The sequence below is a fragment of the Dermochelys coriacea genome, chromosome 3 (assembly GCF_009764565.3).
Source record: "Dermochelys coriacea isolate rDerCor1 chromosome 3, rDerCor1.pri.v4, whole genome shotgun sequence".
NCBI lineage: Eukaryota > Metazoa > Chordata > Testudines > Dermochelyidae > Dermochelys > Dermochelys coriacea.
The window spans coordinates 169,964,016-169,980,360 of record NC_050070.1 but is presented as its reverse complement, the minus strand read 5'-3'; the positions used below and the strand labels follow the sequence as shown (position 1 = coordinate 169,980,360).

The 16,345-nt window shown below is 42.1% G+C and overlaps 1 protein-coding gene across 1 annotated transcript in view; it reads right to left on the bottom strand.

The window, feature by feature from the left end:
* KCNH1 (potassium voltage-gated channel subfamily H member 1) overlaps positions 1-16,345 on the bottom strand; it is a 311,734-nt gene that overhangs the window by 144,539 nt on the left and 150,850 nt on the right. Inside the window, 1 exon segment of the mRNA XM_038397908.2 lies at positions 5,065-5,264. Coding sequence (XP_038253836.1) covers positions 5,065-5,264 — 200 coding nt within the window.

Below are 16,345 nucleotides of genomic sequence, written 5' to 3'. Positions count from 1 at the left end.
ATGTACACTGCCTTTCTGCCTTATGTCCATTCATCTACCCATGGCTGTATCCTTTCTTACTTAGTTTTCTTCCCTCTCAAAGAGAATAACCGGCGTGGAGATTGCCTGGACAACTCCCAACCATCTCCCCCGAATTCCTAGTTTAAAGCTCTCTTGATCAGTTATGCCAGCCTCCATCCTAGAAGTCTATTTCCCTCCTTACTCAAGTGAAGTCCATCCCGAGAGAACAGTCCTCTGTCCATGAATGCTTCCCAGTGGCCATACATCCCAAAGTCCTCCTTATAGCATCCCTGCCTGAGCAATCTGTCGAGCATCATAATCTTGTCACACCTTTGTTTCCCTTCTCTAGGAACAGGCGTCTTTCCCAGCCTGGCATAGTCTTCCTTGATACGTTCCAGCAAGAATCTATCATTTGTTCCCACATGAAGGATAATCAATCGATTCTTTCCCACTCCCGTTAGGATCCTCTTCAGCCTCAGGTCCACATCCCATATCTTAGCATCTGGCAGACAGCACACCCTTCTGTTCTCTGGATCAGCTCTTGTTACAGGCCAGTCTAGTCTCCTCAGTAATGAATCCCCAGTCACGTAGACCTGCCTTTTCCTAGCGATGGTGCGATTCTCCAGTCTATCCCCTGTTCCATCTGGCCACAAGTCCTCTCAATTCTTATTGTTCTTATTGTCCCTTGCAATCCTCTGCAACCGTCTCGTATCCTCCTGGGGCTCATATTTGGTGTTATCTCCATTGACTCTTGCCTTCTTCCAATAGGACTATCTGCTCTTCTCTTTTTCCTTGCCCTCTCACCTTCAGTGATCACCTGCTGTGTCCCTTCTTCATTTTCCAACTCCGCAAACCTGTTCCTGAGCAATATTTCTCCTTCACTGCCCCGTTCTTTCCTCTGCCTGGTTCTCCTAGTCACATGCTTCCACTGTCCACTTTCGTCGCCCATCAGTACCTCCTCAGATTTATCTCTGATGAACTGGACATCAACATTCACTATTTGAGAGAAATAGGTCTAAATGAGCAGATGGGGTTTGCCTCATTTTTCTCAAAAGTAACTACTTCATCCAATTAAGGAACAACCTTCATGAGTTCTAACGTTACTCCCATGCATCCTTCCCTTGATGGAAGGAGGGTGGTGGTTTCAGTGCAAAAGCTCATGGGGATTAGGAGCAAGGGTAAAACAGTAAATAGTTGAGACTTGTCAGAGACCAGAAACTAGAAGGGACCATCATGGTATAAAATTAATTTCCAAGGCCCGTATTTTCGAAGATAGACACCTATATGGCATGTTAACTATGCACGCATCCCTGAACACCGGTTATTATTTGTGTATGCAAATATGCCTACAGGGTCAAATTTTCTATCACTGGCCAAAGCCTAGGTACCAGGCTTTCTCATGAGTCCTCTACAGAGCTGGAGGGATAGAATTCTACAACCAAGAGTGCAATGTGCCAGAAGAAAACTAAACAGCCACTACTATAAGAGTCTCCTTAACTACCATGGCTCCCTAGTCGGGAGACAAGCGGATCTGTTGCAGCTCCACTAAAGCTTTAAGTTTTCTAGTCCCACCCCCAAGGAGCATGTACCATAGGATGCAGCCCCAGACTGAGAAACACATTTCTGTGGTGCTTGGGCATGGACCCTATTTGATGATCTCTCCAGTCTGCCCATGCTGAGCAGTAGAACCTCAGTAGTTCCACCACTTTTCAGGCTCTATATTTCCTCATTAGGAGCAAGGGAATAACATTTGGCTTGGACAGACACAAATGAGGTAGTCAGCTGTGCAGTTACACAATTTACACTTGCAATGTTTATGTTCACACACGCGTCATATTTGCAGAAACTTGCCATTCAGAGATTAGCCTAGGAAGCATGTGTGTGTGTGCACGCGCGCACAGGCACAGGCACCCCCCCCCCAAGTATCTTATTGTCACATACATATTGTCAGTGTTATAACTGGGGCAATTGCAGGAAAATTCTGATTTTGCCAACAATGATTTTATGAAGGCATACAATACAAACCAGCAGTACTGATGATGGTGAGCTGACCAAATGATTTGAAGTGAAAACTGGAGTCAAACAGGTATGCATATTCAGTCCCATACTTTTTGCTCTATACTTAGAAAATTTCTTGTCCTATTGCCTTAACAACATTGGTGGAGGCCATAGGATATCAGGGCAAATGATTAATCACCTTGACTTTGCGAACAATATCATAATGGTAAGGCCCATGGAGGAATATAACCAAGAAGCCACAACTAACCTATACACAACAGCCACAGAATGGAGATGAAAATTGAACAAAACAAAAAGACCAAACTAACTGAACCATCAAAAATTAAGAAACAGGCTAAGCCATCATTAACAGTGTTGACATTGAACAAGTAGAGAGTTTTTGCTACTTAGATTCCATCATAAGGTATAACAACTACTATAAAAACAACATTGACAAGTAGATAGCTACTGCCAGGAGAATGTTCACTTGCTTGAATTAAATGGTTTGGACCCTTAGCTCACCATGTCCTAGCTAAAACTAGTTTATACACAATGCACATTGTACCCATATTACTTCATGGTTGTGAAACATGGGTGCTGATAAAGCATCTGGGGCAAGAGCTGCAAATATTTGAAATGAGTTGTTTGCACCATGAAAGGTTAGATAGACTAAAGAAATGATGACATCCATAGAAGTACAATGAGCAACTACAATCATCAAAAAGGTGCCAACTACAATGGTTTGGCAATATTGCTAAAATGACTGAAAACCGACTGCCTAAAATTGTTCTGCATGGAAATAATGCATGGAGAGGCAGGCAGCGGACATCCATGGAGACAGTGGTACAACATGGTATATGAAGCCATCCAGGAAACTCCCCTACAGGGTCCAATGACAACTCAAAACAGAAATGGATGGAATCCTCATAACTTTGGCCCTACCCAATCTTGGTTTTGGAAGGAGGAAACAATTTTATGAAACTCGCACCCAAAATGCTTCTGGTTCCCCCTATCGAATAGGAGATTATTGTATTTCTCACTCCCATTTTAGAAAAGTTTTGGGGATTGCCTTCAGACTTTCAAATATGTTAAACCCACTATAGGTAACCCTTGATTCCTATGAGAATTCCTGGACCATAGTAGCCTTTCATCAGTATGAATATCACAAAGAAGCCAAACGTGGATCATCATGGATTAGTTAGTGTTTTTAACCAGGAACCAGTGGCACTTGATGAGAAAGACATTTGCAAAACCTGCAGGCTTGCCTTTGCTTTTAGTTGGTTATTCATCCCCAGACTTGTGCACAATCAGCACGAGTTCAAAGTACCATATTACAAAGATTGATTCTGAGGATAAGTTCACCTTTAAATATTTGTTTTACCTGTAGCGGGTTGCATTATTTTACACACTAACAATGGCAGCTGTGCAGGCATGTGGAAGTGATACCATGTTTTATTCATTATCCAGCATTCTGGAAGTTGTGTATGAATGCAAAAATCAGTGGAGCTCAGACTTGAGAATTTATGGACTGGTACAACCATTAGTCAGTGGTATATTTGTTAGTCCTTGTTATAAGTGGTGAAGCTGATTTTTTTTGTTTTTGTTTTATAGCCATAAAGATTGGTGCTTAAGCTTCCGAAGTGTCAGTTACTGAAAGCTACATCATATGCTCTTTGAGATTCTGATAATTGGAGACTTTTCATCTTAAAATAATTCTAGAAGGTGAAAAGAGTCAGATGTGATTTAATTTGAGTCTTGCTATCTCCAAAGGCATTCTCAGCAGTACATATCTAGTATTTCCATTTTAAGCAGGGGAAGCCAGGGATGAATACTTTTTTTTTTTTTTAAACATGCAGAATTACTTTTTGTTGCTGGAGCATCCCGCTGTACTGTGTGCCCCGGGTGTCCCCCAACCATCCTTCCCAGGTGGCTTTACATCCTTCCCTGAAGTCCACAGAAAGCAGTATTTGTGAGGATCTGATCAGTGCCGCTGCTGATCAGTAACGTCCAGCGCTGCAATATCATTCCTCCTGGAGAACTGCTGCTCTGGACAATACCCCTCAAGTTGCAGGGATCCAGATGGCAGAAAGCAATGCTAAAGAGCCCCATCAGGAAGTCAAACAGTCCCATCTTCCTATGGAACTCCAGACAACCATCTCCAGGCTGCATCTGCTCAGACTCTCTCTAACAACGTTTTAAGCACTAGAGAGCAATGAGTTTCTTTTAAATCGCATCATCCACCATTTTGAACAATAAATTAAACAACCAACCAGAAGCCTGGTGATTGGAACATTGTTGTAATTTCCTGAATTAATAGTGCTGGAACACACACCAGGCTCATTTCTCTGCTAACAAAAGGAAAACGGTATCTATCTCTATAAAAGTAGGCACCTAATATAAAAGGACTAAAGATAATTTTGTTTTGTTGAAGGGGTATTTGTTATCTCAATACACACAATGGGAGTTGTGCCTGTAAATCCAATGAATTAAGATGAGAATAGTCCCCTAGTAAAAGGTAGATCCCAAACTATCTTATTGCTAGAATAGCTAACCTATATTAATAACCTATACCCTGTACGTCTACATGGTAATCAATACCCCTATTAATATGTGACAGGAGCAGCCTGTGCACTTTGTGCACAAAACCACATAGTTAAAACATGCTCCTCTCTCTGAGGTCAGGCAATTCCCCTTAGCAACATGACCTTGCTTCCTCTGAACCTCCTTTTGGGTGGCATGCATCCCTTAGGGCCCAGGATATGCCCAATCCCTACACCCTCGGAGTACAGAGACTGCAATTGTGCCTGGCCTCTGGCACGGAGGATGAAAAGGAAAGCAAGGCTGCCTGTGCCCTGTCCCCCTGGATACTCAAACATGATCAGTGCACATTCTAGCCCTATGAGAATATAAAACCTATTATCAATGCTCATTTTTTGTTCGTTCATTGTAATCTTGGCATCTCAATATTTCAACAGCTAAAAATATCAACATTGGGGATTAAATGGTTAGCGAGCTTGGAGGAGCTTTAAATAAGCGATACGTTTCCTTCAGGTTGCATTCTCTCACCTTTTCAGTATCTATCCCCCTGGACATTGACCAAGTGGAAACGATATAGTCCATCACACGTTCACTCAGACCTTTGGGCACTTGGTAGAGTTTAAGGAAGTCCCGGACGCTATTCAGCATTTCATGGTACCGGTTTGTGTTGGCATACATTTGCTGGAAGATGGTTGTCACGTTACCAAAAATGGTGGCATATAGAAGTGCTGTAAACAAAAGAAAAAAAAAGTAAGGTAGGTATTTTCCTAAAGTCTCAAGAAGCGGCAGACTGGAGAGCTATGTAATAACATGTTGTGTTGGTTTGTCTGCCCTCTCGCAATGTCTGTGTGTCCATATATCCAAGGGCAACAATAATGTCAGGTCCACAGAAGTATATGTGATCACTTCACCAAGTTAGGCTGGTAAAAATCTTATAAAAACACAAATATAAACATTTCTTGTAGTACTACAAATTCAGAATGGCTGTATAATTTATGATGGTGAGTACTGGGAGGTGAAAAGGAATTACCGAAACATATTCTATACATTTGTCTTTGGCCATCAAACAATTCAGTAGCATCAAAAACCATATAAAATCAAAACGTAAGATAAAAGAATGTTAAGTCAAATAGTTTCACAGTAAATAGTTTAAAATTTCATCTATGGTCTATCGCTCTGGCGTTAAAATGCCATCAGTGACACATTTCCAAGCTTTAAATGCATTACTACAGCAGTCAGTCGAGCCATCATTATCCACCTCAGCGTAACAACAACAATGCATCAAAGCACAAGATGGAATATAATACATAACCACCCTGGGTCAGTGATTTATAAATGCAAGTGTAATAATGTAGATTTTTATGTATTATGTTTTAATATTCTTCAGGCAGATGGAACAGCAAGGTCTCAGGTAGGAATGAGAATTAGAGCAATCCCCTTCCGCAAACACAGAATCTGGGGTATGCCTTTTGACGACAGTCAGTTTACTTACAATGGCCACATGGTTTATATATTCAAAATTTGTCAAACTAATAAAAAATGAGTTTTTTTTATTTCCTTAAAAAAAAAAAAATCAGAGGCAGAAGATCAGATACAGACACAGACACAAAGCACTTAAAAAAAATCCATTCACCCAAGGCGTTAGGCTGGGTGAGTGTCAGCCGGAATGCCTGCATTCTAATGACGTACAGGGTGGTGAAGTTACAGTTCATGGTCACAATGTGAGGCAACCTCTCTCAAGGTCTCTTACCTCATCTCTGTGCCTACCCAAGCCACCTGTATGTAATCATCACTGAGAAAAGAGACCTGGGGAGCATAGTGAAGCACCAGATCAGCTCAATGAAAGGAAAGCCAAGAAACCATCAAAGCAGATTAGACAACCAAGGGCGCAATCAGCCTGAGAGGGTATCCAAGCAGCGACTGAGCCCTGGCTGAGCAGCGAGTACCTGCTTCTAACCCACCTCGTCGTCTCTGCATTTTTTTTGCTTCTCTGTTTGTCATTTCCCTGTCCCCCCATCTTCTTTCCTTTGTCCCTTTCCCTTTTTCTCTCCTGCTTCACTTCTCTAAGAAAGAATCTTATTATTTAGGCCAGGACTATAGCACCTATTTAAATGGTTTTACTCTGTTTAGCAGGGCTGAATTAAGGCAATCTGGGAGTCTAAGCACACCACCCCACAGAGGCCACCCTTTGGCCCTACCCCCACACCTCTAGGCCGCACTCCCACAACTGTGGCCCTGCTCCTCCAAGGAGTAGTCTGTCCCAGAGGAGGAAGGACTCGACCCCCTTACTTACCTCAGAATGGGAGCCCCTTCTAACACCAGGCCAGCAGAGCCATAATGGCGTGACAGCTGCAAGAGCCTTCATAAACAGCATCCCCAGTGAGCTCATGTTGGCTCCTGAGGGTAGACGGTGTCAGAATTAGCAACCCAGTAAAGTGAATAGAGTAGCTCTCAAATCATTTCAGGATACTACTTCAGCCTGCCTACAGACTCAGGCAGCACCAGTTACACTTGGTTCATGTTTCCAAGGTTTTGTTCACAACCACAAGGCTTAGAGACCTAACTTTAAAAAACATGAAAGCTCATATTCTGAGATTTCAGAGTAGCAGCCGTGTTAGTCTGTATTCGCAAAAAGAAAAGGAGTACTTGTGGCACCTTAGAGACTAACAAATATATTAGAGCATAAGCTTTCGTGAGCTACAGCTCACTTCATCGGATGCTGAGGTCATTCCATGACTCCAGAGGCCAGGACCCTAGGCACAGATCTATAATAGTTATGTTTATGTTTATAATAGCTTATGTTTCAATCCAGTCCTGCCTTTCAGGGGCTCAGCACCTAAATGTTTAAACTGCGGGAAGGAGTCACTTATGAGGCAGCCTAGCTGCACAGGTACTGTTCACTCTGGCAAATAGGCTTAGCACTTGGGTTACTTAGAATCAAGTAAATTTTTAAAGTTCTGTACACCATACACAGAATATATACCAGTGACACCTGCTTTCCATAACTGAGTCGGCTGCTCTTAAGCCAACAAGAACACAGCAAGGCTTTATGTCTGATAAAGTCTTTCATCATCTTCTGTAGGTACTTGCAGAACTGTCCTTTTCTCCCTAGGCCATTGAGATCAGATGAGTAGGTTCAATCTGGATTTAATCCAGTGCAGGGCCTTCTCAGGAGGACATGGCCATGCGTGGAACTGCCTCCTTGAAGATGCATAACCATTTTCAGAACTCATAAATCCTTTCTGCTTGAACCAGCTTGCCCATTTTCCACCTACCCTTCTGCACAGATGGAGAGGGGGCTGGTGCTTGGGAAATGTAACTGGACCACTCTCCCTACTTCAGTCACCACTGTATACAGTGTCCAGGGGTCCTTTTGATAAGTATCAGAGCTCAGTAAATTATTTATGTATTCATGGGCCAAATCCTGGAAACCTTAATCAGTTTCAACTCAATCACACCTGTCCTGGGATCCATAGTGTCTTAGTATAAGCACTGTTTAAGAGCTGAGTAAGGTCTTCAGAATTTGGCCCAACATAACTATACATAACCCTATTAACATACATAAATTTGCTAACTTAACCACGTAGCGCAAGCATAGCAGAACACCATAAAGAAAAGAAAAACAGGAAGGACGGGTTTTTGAATCAGATAACCAAGAGCTGGTTGGACCTTGGACAAACCCCTTGAACCACTTCCTCATCCATTTTTATTTAGTCCTTATGCTGACAAACCCTTCCATTAAAGTCAAGGGGCAACTTGATCACACTAAGTACCTACAAAACTTTGATAATGGGCTCTTCAATCTAGCGGACAAAGGTACAGCAAGATCCAATGGCTGGAAGTTGAAGTTAGACAAATAAGGACAAAATGCTTAACAGTGCGGAGAATTAATAGAGCTGTGCAAAATAAAATTCAATGAGCAGTTTATTTGCTGAAAAATGTAGTTTCTGGTCACAAAATTCAGGTTGAATTCAGCAAATAATTTTGGCAGAAAAAATGAGAGAGTTTTTTTTTCCTCTTCAAAAAAATCAGAATGGTTTGTTGCAACATTTTCTAAGAGAAATGTTTCAACTTTATTTCAAAACAATGTTTAATTTAGATAGATTTAACACAAAGGGTAAAAATCACCCCAAAAATAAAATAATGTTTCGGATCAGACTGAATAAAATTTGGAACTGGGAAGCAGGGGTTATTTCAGCAAGAAAAAAAAATTGTTTTTTGGGTCAACCAGAAACAAAACAATTTTTGGTCAAAACTGAAAAATCAGTTTTTTGTCCTGCTCTAGTTACAAGCCATTGGAAAAATTACCAAGGACTCTGGTGGATTCTTCATCACTGGCAATTTTAAAATCAAGATCAGGTGTTATTCTGAAAGATATGCTCTAGTTCAAAACAGAAATTCAGGGATGTCCTATGGCCTTTGATATGCAGGAGGTAAGACTAAAGGATCACAGCAATTCCTTCAGCCTTATAACCTATGAGTCATTGAGAGTTCTGCCTGAATGTGCATTAAACAAACACTGAAGGAGGACTAAGGGCATTTGGCCTCTTGTTAGTATTTTTCCCTCATTCTTTTCACATTTCCTAAAGGGGGAAGTTAACAACCTTCTGGTCAATCTTTGCCCCATCAGAATGAGGTTTTGTCATCAGTGAAATGAACAGTAGGTAACAAATCCAATCCTCCCCCCCCCCCCCCGATATGTTATGTGTTGGGTTTTACACCTATGATAATTACTTTATATTGTATTACATGACATTACGTTGTAAAATCACAAGGCACAACATAACTAGGGGAAGCAAACAAAATATGTCATATTAAATAGGATAGCTAATCAATATCCTATTGCAGTGTTTCATGCACTATAACCAGTTGTTGTTGAGAGCCAACACCTATTATTTGATTTCTCTGCTGGTGGTAGAAATACATAAATATTTGAAAGCCAATGCAAGCAGCAGAAGGTATCCCACAAAATATGGCAAATAGGAATACTGTTTTTTTTTTAAAGGTAGAGTTATGCTTTCAAGGGCAATCTTTATAAATATTAAAGACATGACTAAATTAAAAATAGCATTAAGCAAATGACTAAGACACCAGAGGTACGATTATGTCTGACCTAGCTAAAAGAAAGAGAAAAGGTGGCTCTGGGTCCTATTTACCTTTAGTGTTGCAAAGCAAAGCCCTACCCAAGCTGACTCAGGTACAGAATGGACCTAGAAAAAAAAACCAAGTCCTTACGGTGATAGGCCCAAATCAAAAACAGATCTAACTCCAGATCTGAATCCAAACTTTATATATAAAGGAGCCCAGCCAAAATCAGGGATCCAAAACCCCCGAAACGTGAGTGTTTACAGTGCAGATTCACACTTTCCTAAATAAGCCCATTAAAGAGAGAGATTCAACCCTCAAACCTGGATATCATCTCATGTCCAGACACAATGTTCTAATCCATCTCAGCTTTCATAGACCCAGCCTTTGCACTACATCCAGGCAAATGGGCTTAGCACAAAGTGGCTGCATGGGAGTTGCAGTAGATGCTAATGCCACTTCTGAAAGAGAAGGGAGATTCAAAGGCTCCGTTCCCCCTTCTCCAGGCACGTCTCTACCCCTCTGTTCCCTCTGCATAGGGATACAGAAGACCCTGATTGGAGATGTGGTCTCTTGGAGGTGCAGACCTCCTGTACGAGCTCTTCAAATCCTTCCACACCCTTCTCCTGCTGCTCTTAAAGGCTCTTCACAGCTGTGAACAGTGGGCAGGATTCTCCCCTTCTTGTACTTCTTAAATGGCTTTTCTTCCACCAATCAAAATCAAGATTTCAGCTTGTGGTGCAGCACAATATATTATGCAAACAGTCAAGAAGAATAATTTTTCTATGGATTTTGCCTGACAGCATACAAATGATTTCCTATTTATTTGTAGCATTAAGGTTTGCATGAGCTAAACTGTACGTAAAAGCCTGCGGGATGTAAGTGCCCCATCTCGTGGAGAAAGATGAAGAAATGCTTTTATTGGTATATTTAATATAAAAGCGATTTAATCAGCAGATTTTCTATTTAAATACCATCACTTTTTTCCTACTAGATGCTCTTCTGCTACCTGCTAGGACCCTAAATATCATGGGCTAGATTCAACTCTGACTTTTGCTGGCTTATCTGGCATAATCCTGAACACAGGGCCCCCAGCAGTGGAAAGCCCACCTGGAGGGGAATCTGTGACAGTCCAAGGCATCTATATACCCTCTTCCACTGCAGAGCCTGCAGCTAGCCAACGCAATCCCAAAAATGGGCAGCAGTGAATAGGGAGGGGGCATGGCAGTCACCAAGGTTAGCTATGGATTCAGTACTTCCTGGACAGCTTTCATTGGCGGGCCTTTACTGGACGAAACTGTCTATTGTCACCTATTAAGCAGTGACTTCTGCTGGCTCAGGGAGTAGGAATTCACAACCCCTATGCCATGAGGGGAAAATTGAACCCCATGTCTCAGAGTTACCGTCCAAGAAAATCAAGCGATGTGAAATCTGGTGAAAAACAATACCCAATACTTCATCTTGGTTAGTATGATGTGTGCAATTTAACAGCAATTTCAGTTGCTAATTGCAGCCACTATGCTCCAATATTACAGTTACTTTGTCAAGGGAAATTATTGCCACATACATGAATTTCTTATTAAAAAACATTCCAAATCTTATGATCTTTAATTTATCATTAGTTAACCATTTTATTAGGATTAAATGGACACAGGAAGGATGAGGATTCTTTCAGTGTGGACTGGGGGATAACATTAGCATATTGCACACTGACCCGTAATGTTTCTGCAGAGGATAGCTAGTTACATACCTTCACTTCTTTCTACAAGAATAATTAAATGAATCCATCATAAGATGTTCAAAGCCACAGAATGAATTCAGAATCAAAATTCTTCTCTTTCAAAGAGCTGGGTGGCAAAAAAAACCTCCTGTTTTCAAACTGAATGTTACTGCTCAAACACTAAATTGAAGTAGGGTTTGCTAATCCTCCAGGATTGTCCCAGAGCCTCCAGCAATTACTCTTTGATTAAAGATTATGTCATGTGATGAATTCTCCAGGAATACATCCAACCAAAATTGGCAACCCTAAATTGCAGGCTAAATGGTGGCATTAAGCCACTGCCCTGTATTGGTGGCCTGGAGCTGCACTGGTCCAGGGGAAGCTCTTTGGAGGCACTGGGTCTGATGTGCTGTTGCACTACAGCTGCTTTGTGCCAGCTCTGTATCACCTCCTCAATAGCCCCAGGGGTTTGGGGAGTTTTGGGGCAGAATGGAAGTGCGGCAGAGGAAGGAGGAGATGGATCTGAGCAAGAAGGGTGTGGTCAGGGTGGATCAACAGCCCAGAAGTGACCTATAAAGGGACACCAGTTAGGACAACCCTGAGGGCTTCCCCAGCCTGCACCAAGGTCTGAACTAGTCCCCAACAGCCCCTGAATGGGAGGCACACACTGCCTGCCCTCCATCCTCTCGCCTGCATCAGCACAGGAGTGAATCTGGCCCACTGTGTCACAATAAGAGTTTTCTGTGCAGATCAATTACAGGATCACGGCCTTAGCAGCCATCTCCACATGTGAATGAAGGACAAGAGTCTTACGTAGCATCAGCCATGTCCATATTCCAGATGTAAGCAAGGTCTGAATGAGCTTTCCTCTGACATCTAGGGATAAGCTGGGGAAAGACTTCAGGAGCAGGCCATGTTTGCACAGACACACCTACCCAGCCCAGGTGCGCAGCTTTGTCGAAATGATCAATTTTGGCTGGTTATGGGTAGCAAATCACTCTAGGATTTAAATGTGGGGTAATGAAATGTTGTTATACTTGTTGTACAAGTAATGGGTAGCAGACCTGGTTGAGGGGGTCACCCTAAACTGAACCTCACTCGCTAACCAGAGGGTAGGGGTGCCAAATCCCAGCCAAGATGAGTGGGTGGGAACAGGTGTTCTTACCTAACAGTGTAGACTCTACCTAAAAAGAGTCCTAAACACCATTTGACCTATTCCTCTCCAGTGTTTAATGACAGAGCTGGTTAGACTCAGCTGAGTCTCCTTGTTTCTGGTTGGTGATTCCTAGAGTTGACAGCGCTTCTGACCAGTTCTAGGAGATTAGCCTTAGACCTTGCATGGGGAAAGCGAAAGACAACACAGAGACTGCACTGGCCATGAGGCTCCCCACTGCCTGCTGAACTCACCAAGAGCTGGGTTAAGTGGCAGAACTTCAGAATGTGATTTCGTGGGAGCAGCAAGCAGTGGTGGCTGGTCGCAGCAGAAAGACAGAAGACAGCAGCAGCGGCGACAGCAAAGAGACGGTGGCCAGCAGTGGTAGCTGCGAGCCAGTTGCTGAGGCATTGCTCGCCACTGTCCCCCCTCCCCTCCCCCAGCCCTGGTGGGGGAGGTAACCCTGTGAACACACTTCTGAACTCTGGATCTTCACTAAGCAAGGACCGCTAACTGAGTGGGGAACAGCAGAGGGAGAGGGGAGTGACGTGTAAAAGGGACATTCATACATTGGACACTGAAGCAAAGGACACTGCCCAAAGCACTGTGGGGTTAGGTTTGCTTATGGTCACGTGCTTTTGAATATGGTTGAGGTGTTTTCCCAAATTAATTCTTGGTTCCCATTCCCATTTAACAAAAAAGTTCTCTTTTGTTCTATGCAGACTCAGTGCTTGTGAGTGAGGAAGTGTTGCCTCTCAGAGGTGCCCAGGGGTGGTTTTAGGTTTCCCCAGATTACTGGGTGGGGGCTCAAGACACTTCTGTTTATTGCTTTTAAGAGGAACCCTTAAATACTGAACTTGGCCATTGCCACTGCCGACCCCTCCTGGCAGAAGGGTTACCTATACTATTCAATTCATCTATCTCTGCACCAACCAGACTGGACAGCAAATAAACCAAGTTCTTTCAGCAAATGTCATTTCACACACAAAATTGTCAGACAGGACCAAACAGCTTTTTGTCTGCCGGTTACATTTTCTCTGACAAAAGTAAAACACATTGCCCCCAACAATGTGGCAACCCATTAACAATTCAGTCTGTGTCCCCTCCTTTAAACCAGTATTTTAATAACATCAAAGATAAAAGCACAGTAATTTCTACAGCCAATTACTCGTACAAATGAGTCATGAAGGTCAGGCACAGGTTGCAGAGGTCACCTAATAATTTGCAATTTTTAATGATCTAACAAGTGTAAAAATAAATAACTCCATGAGAAATGTATGTATATGGATACCAAAGTGAGACACCTCTCTGGGGTTTGATTTCAAAACTGTAAAAGACAGAAGTTTCTGTTTGAAGTAATTGCGAGCCTCTCAGTCTTCACAATTACAGATCTGAATGCTGTGCATGCATCCCAAGATGAATCATCAGATCGATTACAAACATGCACTCATCCTAAACTCTTGCGCCATGTACAGATTATATTCACAGAAAACTATACAGCAACAAATTATACCAATGTCCAACAGTGAAAACCCTTCCAACCACCTGGCAATTCTACACTGAACTGAACTTTCTACCTGTCTCAAGAAACCAGCAGTTGAGAACTCTCGAAGTGAGCTGGAAGAGCTGTCTACACAACATTTCCACTTGATAAGTAACAAATACTCATTTATTGACTAGGTTGTTCTACGTTGGATACTTTCCAAAGAGTTTACAAGCCAGTAAACAACTTAAATGTATGTTTCATGAACCAGTTTCATCCTAGATTACTATAAATAATTTTAATTCAATAAATGTTTTAGTGCACGCTGAGACTGGACAATTCATTACACTAATTCAGCAAAACATGACTTCTAACAGGACACTGAATGCAATGAAAAATTAACTGAAAAAAAAGCAAGTATGCCTAAAGCAATTACAGTCTAATGATTATTCAGATAACGCATTTGTGATGTCACACAAAATTAACATCTTATCAGCTAAAGAGAAAGAAGTTGAAAGTAATGAATGTATGAATTGTAAGGGAACAGTCTGATTGTTTTTGATTACGATTAGGATAACATATGATCTTGTAGTTGATCAAGATAATGATTACAGATTACCTATGATTATTCCTACTGGGAGTTCCCAAATAAACCAGAAGTAGTTTGGAATCATTAAATGCATACTTGTGTGATATTTGTGTACATGTATGAAAGGAAAAGGGTTGGCTACAAATTATCATGATCTGGGGAGGAATTTCAAACTGAGTTGACAGTTCAGTAAGTAATTGTTTAAATTTCTAATTTTAGAATCATTTTTGGTTGAACTGTCACTGAGAGCTCCATAACTTTTGAGCAATATAAGCTTGACTGACAAGTTAATAAGGTTTCAGAGTAGCAGCCGTGTTAGTCTGTATTCGCAAAAAGAAAAGGAGTACTTGTGGCACCTTAGAGACTAACAAATTTATTAGAGCATAAGCTTTCGTGAGCTACAGCTCACTTCATCGGATGCATTTGGTGGAAAAAACAGAGGAGAGATTTATATACACACACACAGAGAACATGAAACAATGGGTTTATCATACACACTGTAAGGAGAGTGATCACTTAAGATAAGCCATCACCAACAGCAGGGGGGGGAAGGAGGAAAACCTTTCATGGTGACAAGCAGGTAGGCTAATTCCAGCAGTTAACAAGAATATCAGAGGAACAGTGGGGGGTGGGGTGGGAGGGAGAAATACCATGGGGAAATAGTTTTACTTTGTGTAATGACTCATCCATTCCCAGTCTCTATTCAAGCCTAAGTTAATTGTATCCAGTTTGCAAATTAATTCCAATTCAGCAGTCTCTCGTTGGAGTCTGTTTTTGAAGCTTTTTTGTTGAAGTATAGCCACTCTTAGGTCTGTGATCGAGTGACCAGAGAGATTGAAGTGTTCTCCAACTGGTTTTTGAATGTTATAATTCTTGACGTCTGATTTGTGTCCATTCATTCTTTTACGTAGAGACTGTCCAGTTTGGCCAATGTACATGGCAGAGGGGCATTGCTGGCACATGATGGCATATATCACATTGGTAGATGCGCAGGTGAACGAGCCTCTGATAGTGTGGCTGATGTGATTAGGCCCTATGATGGTATCCCCTGAATAGATATGTGGACAGAGTTGGCAACGGGCTTTGTTGCAAGGATAGGTTCCTGGGTTAGTGGTTCTGTTGTGTGGTGTGTGGTTGCTGGTGAGTATTTGCTTCAGATTGGGGGGCTGTCTGTAAGCAAGGACTGGTCTGTCTCCCAAGATCTGAGAGAGCGATGGCTCGTCCTTCAGGATAGGTTGTAGATCCTTGATGATGCGTTGGAGGGGTTTTAGTTGGGGGCTGAAGGTGATGGCTAGTGGCGTTCTGTTGTTTTCTTTGTTGGGCCTGTCCTGTAGTAGGTGACTTCTGGGTACTCTTCTGGCTCTGTCAATCTGTTTCTTCACTTCAGCAGGTGGGTACTGTAGTTGTAGGAATGCATGATAGAGATCTTGTAGGTGTTTGTCTCTGTCTGAGGGGTTGGAGCAAATGCGGTTATATCGTAGCGCTTGGCTGTAGACAATGGATCGAGTGGTATGATCTGGATGAAAGCTAGAGGCATGTAGGTAGGAATAGCGGTCAGTAGGTTTCCGATATAGGGTGGTGTTTATGTGACCATCGCTTATTAGCACCGTAGTGTCCAGGAAGTGGATCTCTTGTGTGGACTGGTCCAGGCTGAGGTTGATGGTGGGATGGAAATTGTTGATAAGGACTTTTCTTAAAAATCCATAGTTCTAAATAGGTCCTGATTATCAGCTCCCCAGATTGTTAGGTTTATGGCTTTGTGATAAAATTGATTTATTA